The 18,073-nt window shown below is 45.7% G+C and overlaps 1 protein-coding gene across 8 annotated transcripts in view; it reads right to left on the bottom strand.

The window, feature by feature from the left end:
* Positions 1-18,073, bottom strand: part of ARHGAP26 (Rho GTPase activating protein 26) — a 357,099-nt gene that overhangs the window by 118,027 nt on the left and 220,999 nt on the right. For 7 of the 8 annotated variants that reach the window (XM_029583880.1, XM_029583876.1, XM_029583878.1 and 4 more), the window contains 2 exons: positions 16,417-16,482; positions 12,051-12,125 (listed from right to left, as the gene is read on the bottom strand). In XM_029583880.1, the coding sequence (XP_029439740.1) occupies positions 12,051-12,125; positions 16,417-16,482 (141 nt within the window). The remainder of the gene's footprint in view (positions 1-12,050; positions 12,126-16,416; positions 16,483-18,073) is intronic. The other variant, XM_029583877.1, reaches the window with a different exon arrangement.

The raw sequence follows: 18,073 nt of genomic DNA, 5'->3' as shown, positions 1-18,073 counted from the left end.
GCACACCAATAAGCCAACCATCTGCTGCATCTGCCCTGAGTAGCTATCTGACACGAATTCATTAAATATCATGATTTACATTTTCAATTACATTTTCACTTAATTGGTTATTTTATGAAGAGCGAACATAAACATATGTCACCAGGAAAGTACAAGAGGGCGCTGCCACCAAGCCCAAAGGCAGAGTAAACCAGACCATGCTACAAAACCGGCTTGAGTAAATATTCTATTTTCATTTGATTACTTTCCTGACGTTCCCCCTTCTCCAGTTGCTGTCTGTGGCTGCTGGCCAATTTATTCCTCTAGTCGGAAAGGCAGGGGAAACACTTGCTTCACTCCTGATATTTTTTTTGCTGCCTCTGTTGCTGATGAGTTGATAAAATAAAGAGAGAGAGAGAGTGTGTGAGAGAGAGAGAGAGTGTGTGAGAGAGAGAGTGTGTGAGAGAGAGAGAGAGAGAGAGTGTGTGAGAGAGAGAGAGAGAGAGAACACAGTGCTCCCAAGGACTCTCCTCTTCAACCTCCCCCCAGGACAGTTGCCCTGGCTAAGGGGCAAGGGTGCCCCCTTTTCCATAAACCCAGCAATGCAGGTGTCGTACCTGCTGATGCTTGATGCGAATGGAGGGCAATAATCCAAGGCATTTAACATGAAAACGGGCTCTCTCTCTGCCACCCCACCTGCGTGCAGGTAAAAGTACACATGCCCTTCAGAAGACACGGACTGCAGGGACGTGCCCAGGGGAGGGGAGAGGTCGTGGTACTGAACAAAAGGTAGTTTTATATGTGATTCAGGCAGAATAATTAGCCACAGTGAACGTGGACACAATTTCTGCAGCAATTTACCTGGGGCAATGACCAAAGCAAAAGCCCGCATGAGCTTTTGTTTGATTCATGGTGCAAACCCAATGGGTGAAAGTACATTTCAACATACACATTTCAGAATATTTAACTCGCAGTGCGCGCATGAAATAATCATTTCCCCTGCAGGATATATGAGGCCAATGGTCAAAAGGCTTTGTCCTGGCAACTTTTTGCATTACCCGGACAAACCCCAAGTTTAATTTCCCGCCACACCAAGCAGATATATTTTAGCTGGATAAGTCGTTCCCCAGATAAAGAGAGGCAGGGTGGGAAGTGTGAGTGTGTTGGGGGTGGCATTCGTGGAACAGAGGTAAAAGTTATCTAGGGAGTGCCGACATCCAGTGTTCTCCGGATGAACTTCACCATCTATGGGAAAATGTTGTCCACCTTAGCTGGGTAACTGTAGCGGTATAAAACTTTAGCAGAGTATATTCAGCAGCAGCCTTATCGGGATAAGTACTGCTGAATACCCCTGTAAAGCTGCTAGGGTCCTCTGCTCATGCATCTCCGTGCCTGCTCTTCCTACAAGCCTCATGAATGAGTGGATGGGTCCATTAACAATTATTATCCAGGCAGACTTGGGGATCGATAGCTCTTCTGGGAGTAACGGGGCTGGTTGGTTTTTGTTTGTTTTTTTTTTTTTTTTTTTATCTCCCCATGCTGCTGGGTACTTCCAAGTGACCACTGTTCTGACTCAGCTTGGCACTTCTTAGGTTCTTATGAGATTGACTTTCAGCTGGAAGTGTCGGGCTTGGCTCTCGTCACAATCCTCTTTCTTCCGAACCAGACGGTTATCCAGGGTTTAATTCCCAGACTAGCAGTTGGAATCCTCTTCCCGCGCTCCCCCCCCCTCTTCCCCAGGATGAACGCCATGCTCAGCTGCTGGTACAAACTTTTCAGTACCAACGTATGCACTGCAGTACCATGTAAATACCACTGGAGGCGCTATCTTTTCACCGACACCAAGCTTTCACTCCAGGTCAGTCTCTACTTTAAACAGCAAAGCGATATTTCTACAATTTGGCTATGGAAGTGTGCATACCTTACAGGCTACAGTCTAAATGCTATCAGTTCCCACTAAAATATTTTGAACCGATAAATGAATATTTATTCAAACATTTTTGGAGGGCTGTGTGCACACAGGATTGCTTCTTCCCTTACGGAGTGTCCCTAACTCCCTGCTAGTCCCTAGTGATTACCTTCTATCAGTTGCTCTCAATGGGTCCCTCATAAGACTGCTGAAAATTAAAGGGATATAAACGCCCATTGGACAGCTATTTTGAAATGCTGCTATAAACCAGAAAGCAGAGGTTGATCCAACAAGTGGGGACGCTCATTGTGGCAATAAAAATTAATGACAGTAATTACTAATTCGGAATAGTCCCTAGACAAATGGCAAGCTGACCACTAGATGCGGGCAGAATCATGAACCCTCCATTTTTACCATAATGTAGGTGGCATTTGACCCTCTTATTTCAAACATCTGGAAGTCTACCTATCCAGGACTACTACATTATTGCTAAAAGATCAGGTCAGACAAAATTCGAAAACATTTTGGTCTTCATCTGCAATCATTTACTATGTTGCTATCTGTAACTCTCAACGGGAAGGGAGCTCCAAGCAAAAAAATCTTGTTTAAAAAATAAATATAAAGTTACAGGATCAGGAGTACTGGAAAAAAAAAACCTGTCTACGCCTTGGCCCCAATTTTATTAAACTCGATCTTAAATTACTTGCTTGAAAAATTAGCTGCAAAAATTATTTTTCTAGTGAAAATAGGAGATTTATTTATTCATTCATTCTTGTATTCACGACAGCCAGTACAATTTTCAGTCTGGATTACAACTATACAATCATAATTTCAATTTCGAGAGACAAAACATCACATAATGAAAACGAGCTTCATAACCAGTGCTCTCCCGTTTTAGCCTTGGTGCTGCTTTTTCTTCATTGTCTCTGCCTTTTCCCTCATGGCAGTCTCTTGGCCCCCTTTGGTAGCTGCGAATGGGAGAAATGCAAGGAGCTCCCTACAGCTACTGCCTCCAACACGCAGATGTTGCAGTTCCTGGAGACGCATCCCCTGCACGCCTCCCCCACGGGACGACGCAGTGGGATCAAGTTAATAATCCGGCTGCGGAGCTCTGCAGTCCTAGGAACTATTGAGTTTTCCTACCGTGCCGCCGATTTCACAGGCCAACGACCTCCGTTGCCAGGAAGGCAAAAGTTGACTCTGTTTTGACGGAACAATTTAAGGTGATAACATTTCATTTTTCCGAGCAGCTGTCTTAATGCGCTTGTTAAAAGCTCAAGTATCTTTTTTTTTTTTAATTAAACCTATTGTTAAAGCGAACATTCAGCAAATTCTGATCCTTTTTGTAGTCTAGCTGAGGAAGGGGGAAGGGTTGTAAGGTACGGTCAGGCTGGTGAGGTCTAGGGGTGATTTTATGGTTGCATTGTGAGTTTGTTATTGTGTCCCATGTTCGTTTCGTATTTTGCCGCTTCCTGAGCGCTATGCAAAAGGATGACAGGATGCTTAGCTTGATGGACCTTGGTCTGACCATGGCACATCTTATTGTCCTTATCTTATGAAAAATCAGTAAATGAAATGAGAATGCAGGTTTGAGTACCAGACTTATAATTCTAACATACAAAAAAAAAAAAGATGCAATCAACCCCCCAATGCAGGATCTGCAGCTCAGACTACCTACAAGGGATTTCCTACACTTTACACCACGTTCCTATCATTTTTATCCAGGCTACGAATAACAGATAAAATGCTACGATATATTTTAATAGACATTAGAGCTCACCCCGATCGTTAAATTCTCGGCAGTGCTGCCACCTCACACAAATATGCTGATCTACTCTTGCATTTGCCCCACTGCATGCATGGGGGTCGTAGCTCTGATTTCCCTGAAATTAGCACCAGACCTTGATGAAAGCCATGGAGCAAAACCAGAACCGCACGAGTCTTTGGACTGACCAGGATGAGGTGGGCATCTCTAAGTGTTGATAGCGTTCTCATTGTAAGACCACCCCTCCCCACCCACCCACCCACATTATCTGCCGCCAGAGAATGCAATGGCATCATTGTTTACAGATGAAAAATCATCATGATTATACTAGTCAGCAAGCTGGACGGTTCATGTTCATAATTTCTATTTGCAAATCTTCCTTTTTCTGTTTTGGGGTACAGACTATAAACACAGCATGCAATTATATCACTATGCATCTATAATCCTCACATCTACAGCTTCTACACAGGTATGTAGGCATCTTTCCCAGCCAAATTTATCCCACACACAAACCAGGTGCTAACTCCGTAGGCCAGTTGTACCCGTGGGCAATTTTCAAAGGGAAAGTACGCACAGACCTTCCCTTTGAAAATATAGATGAAATCTGCACCTGCGGACTTGGCACCTGGGCTATATTTTGAAAATTGACCCTTACAGATCAACCACTTGCCCAAACACTGCTATAGATATTCAGGGATTCTCTCGATTTTGACAGAGACCCAGATATATTAATGGCCATGCAAATGATGTACTTGTTGTAGACACCAGAAAACCGCAGAATAAAGCATGCGTACAGCTCTGCCAGGCGTATGCGGCACTTTACAGTGACATACAAGAGACAGTATGCTGTCAACGTCCTGTGCAGTTTTTGGCAGAGTGACTTGAACTGTGCTGATGGCTGCAGCCTCTAAAGGCTTTCAGAGGTCTGCTGGAGATTTGCAGAAGACTTGCTGGGGGGCTGAGACAGGTTAGGGGACACCTTGGGATATTCAGGGGGGAGGGGGGGAGGGTGCAACTCTTGCAATCTCTCACGCTTTTAGTGATCTGGAGAGCCAGACAGCATGAACGTCTGAAAGGTGTCTACCAATGCATATCCAGCCCCCCAGCAAGTCTTCTGCAAATCTGCAGCAGAGCTCTGCAAGCCTTGAGAGGGTAGAGCCCCCCCAGCGCCACCCTAGGCTCAGATTACTCTATTTACCAAACAGGACAGGAAATGGACAGCAGATGTACAGTGTGGGCGGAAATGGCCGATTTCTGTGGCAGAGCTGCCTCCTGACGGGTCCAGCGTGGCCAGGGTTTCTCTGTTTCACTGTGAAACGGCTGTCAAACTGGCAAAAGCAGAGGCCCTTTAATACAACTTCTGGAACCGAATGCAGTAAAAACAATGTGGCTGGGAAGCTGGCCAAGTCTGGGTTGGGTTTTTTTTTTTGGGAGGGTGAGGGGGGGTTTCTCATTTTGATTCCAAGTTTCAAGAATGCAAGATAGCAAAAAGCATCGTGCCAAGTCGAATAATCCTCCGTCTCAGGGCCATGTCAAACTTACTGTCCCTGTAGCTCTTTTGCGGAAGCGACGTTATGAACGGCCTCTAATGCACCACAGCCACAAAAAAAAAAAAAAAAGCGAGGCTTCGGGGGGGGGGGGGGGGGGGGTCTCAGGCTCCGCTTCTGTTTGCAGGGGGGGGCCGGAGGGAAGAGGAAGGCAGGAGCGGTCACCGAGCCTTCCTATCTGCAGATTAGCAAGAGGCCAGGCAGGAGCACCTTCTGCTCGCCCCCTTCCCTCCCCCCCCCTCCACTTAAAAATAATAATCATTACTCCTACACTTGGTCTCCCGATGACAAAACTAAAAGAGCAAAATGTTTCCGTGCTTGGACAAAGTGATATGCAACCCTGCATCCTGCCACCCGCTTCTTGAGCTCTCCACACGAGAAACCGTTCTCCCAAGGACCCGCATTGCTTCTTCTCTCCCCAGTCCCAGTCTCCCAGCTGCTCGCACGCGGGGAAGCCAAGCCGATTGGCTCGTGCGGATGGGCGGGAGACGAGGGAGGATCGGAGAGAGAGGAAGCGGGGAACACTTGAGGAATTTAAAAAAAAAAAAAAAAAATGGAACGGCCAAAACAAATTATTGCTCAGCTGTTTTTAATAACTGCGTTGGGGAGCTGCACTCTGAGCAGACTGCTGCTCGCCGCTGCCACGCCACCTGCACGCACAAAACAGCGGGGGAAGACGTCAGGAGGCGGGAAAGTCGTCCTCCGTAGCCGAAAAAGCCCTCCCTCTCTGTGGAGAGGGACTGGTGCTGTCAGAGGCTGAAATAACCGAGGCGCCGCCAGAAGGAAAAACTCTTTCAAAGGCAGAGGGGGGGCTTCTCGCGGCTTCCACCCCAGCTCTGACGTGGCTTTTCCCCGCCCACTGCACGGGCGGCGGGAGGAGTCCACGCGGGAGTTCGCCTTGCGCACCGTCGTGCGCGGCGCAGCGCTCGCGTGACGGAGCACGGCGGTTACGTTCGTGACACGTGCGTGTCAAAAGCCCGAAGGTCGGTGCGATGCCTGCAGGTGGAAGAGATCAAAGTTGGTTACAGGAGGCCCTCAAACCGTTTCTTTTCAAAGAGGCTTCTGCGGCAGTTAACTCGTTCTTGCCCGGCCGTAATGTGGTCGCTGGCAGGAATGAGGCAGTTAATTCAAGCCGATTTAAGTTTAACCAAGACGTCTTGATGCTTTTGATGCAACTGCAGCATTTGCTCTCTTGCTTGGAAGGAGAGGGACGGGGGCTGAAAGGAAAGAGGAATTTGGATTCAGGGACAACCAGCAGGAGCCATGACTGACTTATTTTTTTATTTTTTTACAGTCTGGGGTACTGATGCGCAGACATGAAGGGAAAAAAAAAAAAACCACAGGACCGCGTCTACGGCCAAGTCCATAACCAAAGCGCGTCAAGCAAAACCGACTGATGCATGGCGGGGTAACCTGCACGGCGCGGCAGATACTGCACTGGGAGGCTTGCCGGGCAGACTGGATGGACAGTCGCTCCTCTTCTGCCGTCACGTCTACGTTTGTGTACGTTCATTTTGTGACCAGCCCAAACGTTTTGGAGGGCACGGGCTAGAAATATTTTAAACTAAGGTTCCCCCCTTCCCTCTACCCCACGCATGGTGAGTACAGCAGGAGGCCCAGCCTCGGCAAGGCCATGCTCAAAGTTCCTAGAAACTCAGAAATCTAATTTCCATGCTGGGCTCCGTCTGATGACCTCACTCCTGCGCGAGGACGCCCATCCTGCTTGTCCGCGAACAATCACAATTCTCAGTTGTCATTTTCTTTTTGCAAAGTTTTTTTTTTTTTCTTTAGGGTGAGGGGGGGGGGGAGGAAGGTTTATTTCATCATCGCACCCTTCAGATACAAAAGCAAAGGATATCGGCGAGATTGGCAATCATGCCGAAAATTTAAAAAAAAAAAAAAGTGGATGCTTAACCGCCAAGATGTGGAGCAGCCTGACTGGGGGCGCGTATGCAGATTACTGCACAGTATCACAAGGCAGCTGCTACTCAGCTCTGCCTCCTCCTACCTTCTGCCGCTTTCCAGATGTTCACGTCTCCCAGACGTCACTCTAGTCTAAAGGCTTCACAGTGATTGAGGGCTCAGTGATCAGCACGGCTACTAGCGCGGGCAAAACAAGGTAACCTTGCACATCCAAACGCACGAAAATAAACTTTTGCAGAGGACCTGCGAGCATTAAGGCAAACAGGATCCAGTTCGTTATTCCCTAAGCTTTTGATCCTGGGAGAGCCCCTTCCTTCTGAGGGCAGTCCTGGAAGAGTGAAACTGTGACGGGAGGAGGGGAATAAGGTGAAAAGAGAAGGTTAAGTTCACCAGTTCCAACACAAAAGCAGGAGTTTAGCCTGAAGGCTAATAATTCAGCACCGTGAATTATTCCTTCCCAAAAGGCTCTCATAGAGCTGTGAAATCAGCTCATCAAACAACGGCATGCCAAGACAAGTGCTATCCCATACAGTATCTAAGAATATCTACTTAAACTCGGAGATACATCTGCACATGCCTACGTAAACGCATATAGAAAGAGATGAGAATAAAGTAACTACTCCCATATCCTGAACATATGTATACTGGGCATACACAGTCATTCATTTTCTTCTACTATGCAGCCACTGAGCTATCAAAGTCATATTTCGTTCCACTGGTAAGCTTATCAGCAAGATGCTGCACTGCACAGCCACCATCCTCGAGCTACGAGCAGACAAAAAAGGTGTCGCACGTTCCATCTCTCACCACAGCGGCAGGTCTCAGGCCTTGTGGAGCGTTCTCACTTAATCACACATCAGACCTGGACCTGCTGACCTGGGCACGGAGGCAATTTAAAGCTTTCCCCGTGGGGGGCCCATTCTCTCTGCTCCTGCAGGAAGCTGCCCACTCTCTCCTATCCATGCTGATCCCAGGGGCAAGATGCAAAAGCTGCACCTCCCCTTCATGGGTAGTCACAGGTTATTATCGTTGTTATTAATACTTACAATCTGCATATCCTATACAATTCCTCTCTGTGGAATACATATTTCATACATAATCATAAAAACACTACATAACAAAAATGATTACAAATTTGCCCAAAAGTTTTAAAATTTTACTCAAATTGACTTTTTTTTTTTCTAAAACTTAAATAAATCAACCTCACCTTGCATGGCAAAGAATTCCATAAAATACACCAAGCAACTGAAAAACCTCTGGTACGTGTCTTTTACGATCTAAACTGTCGGAAAGGAGGAAGTCAACAAATTGTTCCCAGAAGAGCGCAAGGGATGCGAGGTAAGATGAGATGACAACACTTCAGATGAACAGCGAGGAGCACCAACCATGGACGGCTTTACGGACAGGTGCAAAGATCTTAAACCACATTTGCTGAGGAGCAGGTAACTAGCACAAAGCCTTCAGGTCTGAGGGAAATCATATCACAAGGCCGTGAACTAGTAATAAGCCTGGCGGCTGCGCTGTGAACCAATCTGCAAGACTCCTGATAACATTTTTGGAAGCTGTAAATAAACTTAAATTACAATGGTCGATAGTATGAACAACGAAATCCTTCCACCACAGTTCTAACATCATTGCCTCCCCATAGGAAGTTTATAAAAAGCTGTTTTAGCTACCGCTTTAATCTGGGCCTTTAAAGTTAATCTTGAATTCGACTGAATTTCAGTTAGTAATGTGTGGTATTAATTATCTCTGCGGCAGGACTTCAGACTTTTGCTTTGCCGTGGTGCGACTATACATCGGAGGGTGCGCATTAGTAAAGCAACCACACAACCATTCATGGCAACATTTAGTTTGTCGATATACAGCTTCCTTAAGATCAGTCCCTGCTCCATGGAGCTTATAATCAAACGAATGTCACGCATGACAAATGAGTCTATGGGAAGTGTGTTTATTGTAGAGAAGTGGTTAGTATTTAAAGGGCGCTTTTTCATTGTGTTTGAATACGGCCGGAGAGGAAGCACAACACACGGACTCAGGAAGTCTGTTCCAGGCATACGGCCCAGCAAGGTGGGACGCGTGGAAACGGGCCCAGATAAGGGCGACTTTGCTCGAGGAACGGAGCTCGTAAGGGAGGGTGTACAGAGAGGAGAAGAGCAGATGGGCAACGAGGAGCTGTTAGAGTGGATGCATTTACACAGGAGGGTAAAGAGAAGCTTGAAACGTACGCGAACGTGATGAGCCAATGCAATGACCTGAGAGGAGGGACTGCATGGTGCTAGGGAGGCTGAAGGGGGGAGAAGACATGCAGCCGAATTCTGGACAGACTGCAGCGGAGAAAGCCGGTTCAGCGGCAGGCCCGGGGGGGGGGGGGGGGGGGGGGGGGGGAGAGCAAGCTGCAGTAAAGTGGGGGAGGGGGAGGTGAGTGTTATGGCAGGATGCTCCGAAAGGAAGGAACAGATTCTAGCCACATTATAGAGGAAGAACAGACACACTTTAGCAGAGTTGGATGTGCGTAGAGGAGAAGAAGAAAGGGGCTGAGGGAACCGGGAGAATGAGAGCGCCATCCACAGGACAGAAAAAGAGGAAACAAGGGAAGCAGGTTTTGGGGGGACGGACGGATGTCAGACAAGCAGGCAGAGATTTGTGGTGAAATTTCTGATGTGGAGGGGTAGATCTGGGAGTCATGGGAGGAGATCAGAGCACCGAAGGAAGAAGCGCACAGGGTCCAGGACAGAGCCTTGAGGCCCCACCGACCAGTAGCGGCAGAGAAAGAACCGCCAGGGGGGATGCGGACAATGGGATGATGCTGCGCTAATCTCAGATACGCTAGCACCAGTCACGCCGAACTACACGAAGTTTGGGATGGTACTTACAGTGTGGATAAATTTCACTTACAGTCACTAGGCAGGTACTGTAAAGGAAATATTTAACCATAGTGCAGACCACTAAAATACTGTAGATTTTGGCAAGCATCCACGGATAACCTACTGACTGCTCCATGTGGAGTGACAGAGCTGCCCGTGGATAACCGTAGGCGCTCACACATTGGGAAACAGCAGACGAGGAAAGTCGTTTGCTTATGGAATCCACCACCTACTCTAGCTTACTGACAAATAAAAATAAACCTTCGCATGTGCAGAGAAAACAGTTCTACTCACAAATTTCAAAAAAGATATTATGGGAGGGTTTGGTTTTTTTTAGAATAGGAGTCAATAATTAGAAATCATTTTCCACCTTATTTTAGTGAGAATACCACTGGGAATGGCTAACTAATTTGCATAGTAATTTCTACATATATGCTGTGGGAAAATAAGAGGGATATGTACGGGGCAGGGAAGTCTGCATCAGGCCTTTATGGATCACTGATTACTTTGCCTGCGAAGAAAAAAAATCAATCATCAAGCAACGCGAGATTAATTGGGCATGGATGTCATGCAGGAGATCAGGAAGCAACATATTAAACCGCCCGAATCATCCATCCGTCACGCATGGGAGAGAAAAGAGCATGTTATCTTCTATTACTACAAAGCCATCCAATTATTCTTTGTAATTAATTTTACATTTTACCTAAAGCCATTTATATTAGAGCAGCAGTACCAGCAAAAATTTACATAACTCAGGTCACAGTTAAAAACAGCCGTGAAGACCCCCTCGCTCTCATTCTGAGTCTTATTTCACTCTTGAGGAGGTGGCGGCATCTAAAGAGGGGGACGCGTGTAGGTCCCAAAAACTCCATGTGCTACATTTGTCTTGGATCATTCTTATCACGGCCCAGCAGACAGGCAGAACATGAGGGCAGAAAGAGGCAACACGGGTCTTCTCCCTCCGGACTTGGTCTCTTGAATTCCTCTATTCTTCTCGTCTCCACTGCCTCCGCGGGGAGGCTATTTTATGAATTCACCACCCTTTCCTGAGGTTATTCCTGGTAAGCCACTGCCCGGGGAAAAAAAAAAAAAAGTTGCAGCTTTCTTCAGGACCAATCCGGCTGAGAGGATGCTCCCCTAAGCCTTCTTTCAGAGTTTCTCCCGTGTAGTTACAGCTGCCCTTATGGAGCTTTGCTGTGCTGTGCTGTCCTCTAGAAAAAAAAACCCTGACATTTGAGGCAATCCTGGTCTTTGAGCTTCCATCTGAATGCACTGTGGGGTCTGTGGTCTGGGGGCTTCCATCCGAAATCAGCGCCACTGAGGGTGCTAGTTGAGGATATCATATGAAAGTTAACTTTGGGATCACAATCAAGGTTAATTTACTCAATGCTCCTGTTGACTGGTATTTCAGCTTATGTATTCAAGTTTATTATTCAAAGTGTTTTTGGGTGGAGATGCGAGATAGTGGCTCAATGGAAACAAACTACCTCGAAACATGATGCCAGTTTACAAGAGACCTTGGGGTGTTTATCAGAGGGAGAGATTAAGCGCTATAAACAGGAACTCGGTTCCATCACTTGTTCATATCTGGATTGCCTTTCAGAAACTGGATGCCAACATAAGTGGCAAAACTTAGGTTTGAGTCTCAGTCTGGGTAGGAGTTAGGGGGTGGATTGGGTGGCACTGGTTGCAGAGATGGTTATTATTGATATTACTACTGGGTTTGAAAATTTAACAAAAGAAAATTAAAGGGAAAAAAAAAAAGGAATCGATGTTACAAGCACGGTGCATCAGGAGAGGATGCCAAAACGTCAGGCCTAGCCTACCGTCTCCCTCCAAAACCCAACCCATACATAAACCCCTCTAACAAGTTCCCACAACACAATGGTGAATTGGTCTCCATTCACCCTTCATCCCCTTCCTAACAGGTCCAGGGGTGATGGGAGCTGGATGAAAGGACCTATTCTAAGGCTTGATCCAAACGAGGAATTTCTCACATTCTCCCCCAGAAGAGCTGCCAACGTTGAAACATAAAACTCAATATAATGAACTGCACTTACCCATCAGAATACTCAACAGCTTCTGCACTCGCGAGTTTACTCCTACTATTCTGTAAAGCCCTTGTTCATTGATCCCTGCGGAAAGAGAAAAGTATTTGGGTTTTTGTTGTTTTTTTTTGCCTGGCAAATTCCTTCTATTACTTTGAGCCTTCATTCACAGGAACAAGGGGGGGGGAGGGGTTAAACCCTAACCCCCATCTTCTCTCTGTAGCCCGGCCGCCGGGCTCACGGACTGTATCTCCCATCAAGCGTCACCCCCTTCCCCCTCACCCCCAGCGAGTCCATGAATGCTGCCCCCTCTGCGGTATCCCACGCTCCAGAAGCGGAAGGCGAGGCCGGGAATCAAACCCCGATATCTTCTGCACGGAAGTAAGCAGAACTGTCACAGAGCCAACAGGCAGGACCCAGAAAGAGTTTTATTTAATCAGAGCAACAATTTATTCTGCTTCTCTTAACAGCTGCTGTAATTAAGGCTTCCTTAAGTTGCACATAAAATTCACAACACTGCAGATGAAATGGACAAAAATAAGCGTTTTGATGTCTGCTGCTGGGCTTTTATTTTTTTTTTATGTGCATATTACAAAACCTTAGTCTATCAGACTGGTGCTGGGAGAGAGATCTTGCAGTCATGCTGATGAACAGATCGGCTGAACAGAGTCTAGCAACCCCCAACGTAGAGTACTTTACCAGGGGTTCACGCTGCTAGAGTGAGTTTCCAGATAGGGCAGACATTTGCAGAACTCCTCTTACAGGGGGGGGTCACTGGGCAGGTTACTGTATTCATTTAAGAAAGGCAAGCTGCAGAGTTATGTGGCTGGAGGATACGGTCAAGGCCACATCCCACAGCTGGGCTTAAAAGAAAAAAAAAAATAATAAGATTTGGACAGGTTTCTGCAAGACGGCAGCGTTAGGGACGAGGTCCGGGGATTGGACCTCTGTCGTGTGACTGGGGAAAGGTCAGGTCCGCACCAGTTTGAAAAATGGCGTCAGCCCCACAATGGAAATGTCTACTTAATTTTGAAAGTTTAGGGGTGCAGGATGGGGGTCGGGAGTGCTTAAGGGTGCAAGGGAGTGGAGCCCCGCTGAACTGCAATCATTTCTTTTTTTTTTTTTACATTTGGGGGATGGAAGGGAAAGGGAGGGAGAGGGAAGGTGGGGGGCACTATACTCTCAAAGAGTTGGTTGCTACATTGGGGTGGAGGGAACTATGGGAGGACCAATTTTCTATGAAAAAGGGGGGTGGGGGATGGTAGTTTATTGAAGATAGGGTTTTGAGAAAGGGGGGGGGCCATCACTGCAAGACCTACTTACAACTTTATTTATTTTTTTAAAACTTTGGGTGCTGGGGCTGCCTCAAATGTCGGTCCCGCATTGAGCTGGGGGTCAGCCCTGACCCCCGGCTCAACCATTTTTTTGCCACCTGCATGGCCTTTCAAATGTAACACGGGAGCCACGGGACCTGTGTGTTAGGGTCCCGGACTCCCACGTTGCATTTCACGAATCCCCAGGAGGTGGGGTTATTTTGTCGAGGCCGACCACTTTCTCGGTTGGCCAAGTTAAATATTAACATGAAACTGACTACTAATTACCTGCTTTGTATGCATTTGCATTATTCATGCTTGCAAATCACATTTATTTATTTATTTATGGATTTATATACCGGGAGTTCCTGTATACAATACATATCACTCCGGTTCACAGTTAAACGGTAATAACTACTGCCGTGTGGCAGTTTACACAGGTAAAGCAGGTCATTGTAATAGGGGAGGGAACCTGGGCAGAGCCATGCAAATTAGCGTACAAGTCGCTGCAACAGTGCTCTGTCGCGTGATATTCGCTGTTTAATGCATCTCCGGGAAACCTGAGCAGGCATCTAGAGGATACAAACAATAGGCTGAGAACCGGGAAGACGGGGTTCAAAATCCCATTGACATTCCTTGTGACCTCGGCCAAGTCACTTTATCTCCTGTTGCCTCAGGTACCTACTTAGATTGTAAGACCTCTGTGGCAGAGAACTACCTATTGCACCAGACTAACTTTCTTTGAGCTTACCAGTAAAGCTCTTTGGGGCGGAGACTTCTTGTACATGCATTACTATTAATACCGTAAGCCGTCTTTGAGCATTATTTGGAAAAGGCCATTAGTATTTTTAGCTCAGAAGCTTATATTTATTTATTTAAAATCTTTTCTATACCGTCGTTAAGCGGGTGCCATCACAACGGTTCACAATAAGGCACAAAAACTATGTTGCATAAAGTGTCTGGAATTCTAACTCTTAAACAGGTGCCACCAAAAATACTGTAACATTATATCATAATAAGTACTATTTGGTGAGTGTTATAAGTTATGTCTAGATTTTCTAACTCTGCTAAAAGTTTGGTGTTGCTTAACTTTAGTTCTTTGTAGTTTAAGATAAAGGTGGAGATTAGAATATAGGAGAGGAGACACACTTTAAGAAGGAAGGAGTGTGTGTGTGTGGGCGTTTGCTTGACCGCAACTAACAGTTCCCTGGGTTCTACTCTTGATTCTCTTTGTGGAATATTTGTGGAATATTTAATGCAAATTCTCAAAACTGCTCAACAAAACTTTTTTTTTTTTTTTTTTAACCGATTCTGAGAGGCACTGGAGTGAAAAAACAAAAAGGGTATTTACCCAGGTTAACAGGTACTTGCCTGGGTAAAATGGCTCGATGGAAAACCGCTCTCCTGAAATACAGCTAAGAAGGATGCACTGGATCCACAGCGCTCGAGTTTTTAGCTGCATTTAAAAAAGAGGAGTTCCTGGGGGAGTGTAAGAGTTGTGGGGGTTGAGGAGAAGGAAAACAGAGCCACATACACTTGAGTTCAAAATGTATGCCCTATAATTTTGCCCTTCCCTCCGCCACCTGCAAAAACAGCGCCAGCAAAGTATGCGGGCAGCGTTCAACGCATGTATTTCGTGCTCGCAAATTTTCAGAGAGGAAGGTGGCGTGGTTTCTTTGAAAATCCATGGGAAGTACGCTAAAAGCATCCATGGAGTTTGCAGGTACACAGACGACCAAAAAAAAAAAAAAAAACAACACACTTGTCCTCTTCCCCCCACCGAATGGGTTACTAAACCAGACAGAAAACATCTGAACGTTTCTTGCAAACGAGCGAAGCTGAACGGGTGGAAGGCACTGCTTCAACAGGCATACTGCGTATATTTTTCTCTCAGCCACAAAGTAATTAAATATCCAAAAGAAACTTAATTTATAATTATGCTGTATTCACGTGCCCCTAAACCTTCCACGAAGGGCCTCAAAAACAAGATTCCCCTCTGTTTAACACTGGCTTTCTGCAACCCGTGGATCTTGAAAGTTACAAGTTATTTTTTTGTTGGAATCAGAGATATTTTTATTTATTCATTTATTTTACTGGCAACCACCCAGATAATAAAAGTAAGCTTATCCACACAATAAATATCATAATTACAAAACTTTGCTCAACGGTCCATTTATAATCTCCATTTCCTTTTATTTCCATGTGGACAGCTGCAGTGTTTATTTATTTATTTATCATGTTACATATTTTAACATGTTTTTAGGAGCACTGTATCCGTCTAATGTTTTCATATATGAATTGTTTTAATTGATGTTTTTCTGCAAAGTTGTGCACCACCTAGAATGCTTAGTTGTATTTCGCGGTAGATAAACCTTTTAAATAAATAAATAAGTGTATTTTAAAATATTTCTAGACCACGCCTTCCAAAGTTAGGGGCGGGTTACAAAAAATACCCCATACATAATTAAAAATCAAACAAACCAGTAAACAGGAAAATACAAACCTACAGCCTAGCTGGATAAAAAAGCAATACTGAGAACGTCAGACTAGGAGGAATACAGAAGCTGTATAAAATTTAAAGCTGGGAGAATGAATCTATGGACTCTTGATCCTGAAACGCTTTCGCTCAGAGCTCCGAGGTCTGATGGAAACGAGCTCCGAGCAGTGGGGCCAGCAATCGAAAAATCCTCTCACGAGCCATGGCTAGTCTCACTTGTCGGTAAGAAGAAACTGGTTGACTCATCTAAGATTTGGCGATGGAACATAAAAATGTAAAATAGAGCTGATCCATGGACTCGTATCAGTACGGCGGCGGAGGTGAACAACAGGTGCTATTTAGAAACGTTTGGTTTCCCCACAGACTATAATCATTTTTGCTGAGCCTTCCAGCACCTCGTATTTTGCCTTCCAGCTCAGTGTGCATCCAATGTTTGAGCTGAACCTACTCTTAAGAGCGGACAACATGGGCAAAGCAGGTGAGAGGCACAACTGAACAAGCAGCTGCACGGCCTTCACGTCTGTCTCACAATCGTGTGCTCTGTTGAATCGCCACAATCATTAGATACCTCGCGTTTCCACGGCATGGATGCACGTCTGGATGATGTTGAAGCCAAGGCTGTCCAGTTGAGCAGCTGAAAAATAAACAAACAAATAAATGAAAAATGTTTCCTATTCCGACGCCTACTTGATAAACGTTAACCTTAGTAGCGGACACACTCAGCTCCACATGCACGAATAGGCTGGGCAGGGTCCCTTCACAACAGGAATCATACAGTTGTGCGCTTGGCACACAAGAATGAAAGTTTCTCCTGAAGTATTTCCCTCTTGTGCACTTTTTCGGAATACTACAGTTAGCGGCTGCAACTCCTCATTGAAGCTGAGAAGCACAAACAGCGAACAGAGCCTTACACAGTATAAATCAGGGTCTGCACGAGTTTTCTCGCTTCTGGGCACTTCAGTCCCTATGCTCCTCCTCAAGTGCAACAGCGCTAGCTAACCCGGCCTTCTGTGAAGCAAAGAACGCCAAACCGGGCAGCAAGATCCATTAGGGTTTCAGACTGAAAACCTCAGACTCATGTCATTGGGGCAGGTTAACTTGTCTCCATGCCGGAAAGGTTGGCACACTGGCACGCTACCCCCCCCCCCCCCCCCCCCCCCCCGGGTTCCACAAACTCATCATGGATAACGCCAACCACGTCAGCGGAACATGGCCAGCACCTTGCATCCTGCGCAGTCAAACAGAATAAAACTGGACTTTCCAAGATAATGTACTGTTCTACATCCCTCTGCACCCGCATGTATCCAAGTCTTCTGCAACGTGCAAGCTGAGACCCTGATTTTATTAGTATGAAATAAATTATTTATTTTGTGCGAATGATGATGCCCCGAAGGCATCCGCTCAGATTCTGAAATAGATCTAGAGCATTCCTACTAATGAAATATAAGGACTCAATTAAACTTGTACTGCTGCATCTTTTTTTTTCCAAATGTAATTTAAATGAGATAATATACAGAAAATGAAAACCTGCTTGAATCCTTAGGAAATTTTTTTATTCCTTCGGCAGCTATTTGTACTCTGAACACAGCCTCCAGCCAGTTATTTGTGGAAGAAAATTAGTTCTCATATTTACAAAGATTTCCATAATATTCACAAGTCATGCCAAAAGGGCAGAGAGGCATCCATAATTCTACCAGCCGTCAAAGTTTTATGAAAGTGCTTTCAAATGCATTAATAGATACGTACTTCATATCTCAGTGCCAGAGAAATTAACAAGGAGAAGAGCCCGCAAAAAAAAAAAAAAAAAAAAAGAAGTTTATACACTTGAACACGACAATGTGTGTAGATCCCAGCATTACATATTATCTTCCCAGCTTTAAACACGACAATATTCACTCTTGGTGTGTCGATAGCACAGCTCCCCATTCCCAGGTCTCCAACAGTACACACACTGCTCGCAATAATGCACCTTCTAATTGCACACTCACGCACACTCAGAACAATGCACACCCCACGCTGCTCCATCCCCCTAGGCCACACTGCGTTTCCCACCACCACGGATACTCGTCTGCCCCCCATTCGTGGGTTCCTTAATCCTGACTGCTGTACTCCCGTTGGCTTCATTCCCTCTATCACAAGCCCCTGTGTCTCTCCATCTCAGTCTTCCATGACAGGTAGCTTATTCTAGATGCTGTTTCTAAATTGTTAGTGGTGTACGGCCCAAA

The sequence above is a fragment of the Rhinatrema bivittatum genome, chromosome 18, assembly GCF_901001135.1.
Source record: "Rhinatrema bivittatum chromosome 18, aRhiBiv1.1, whole genome shotgun sequence".
NCBI classification, from domain to species: domain Eukaryota; kingdom Metazoa; phylum Chordata; class Amphibia; order Gymnophiona; family Rhinatrematidae; genus Rhinatrema; species Rhinatrema bivittatum.
This window is presented reverse-complemented; position numbering and strand designations above follow the sequence as displayed.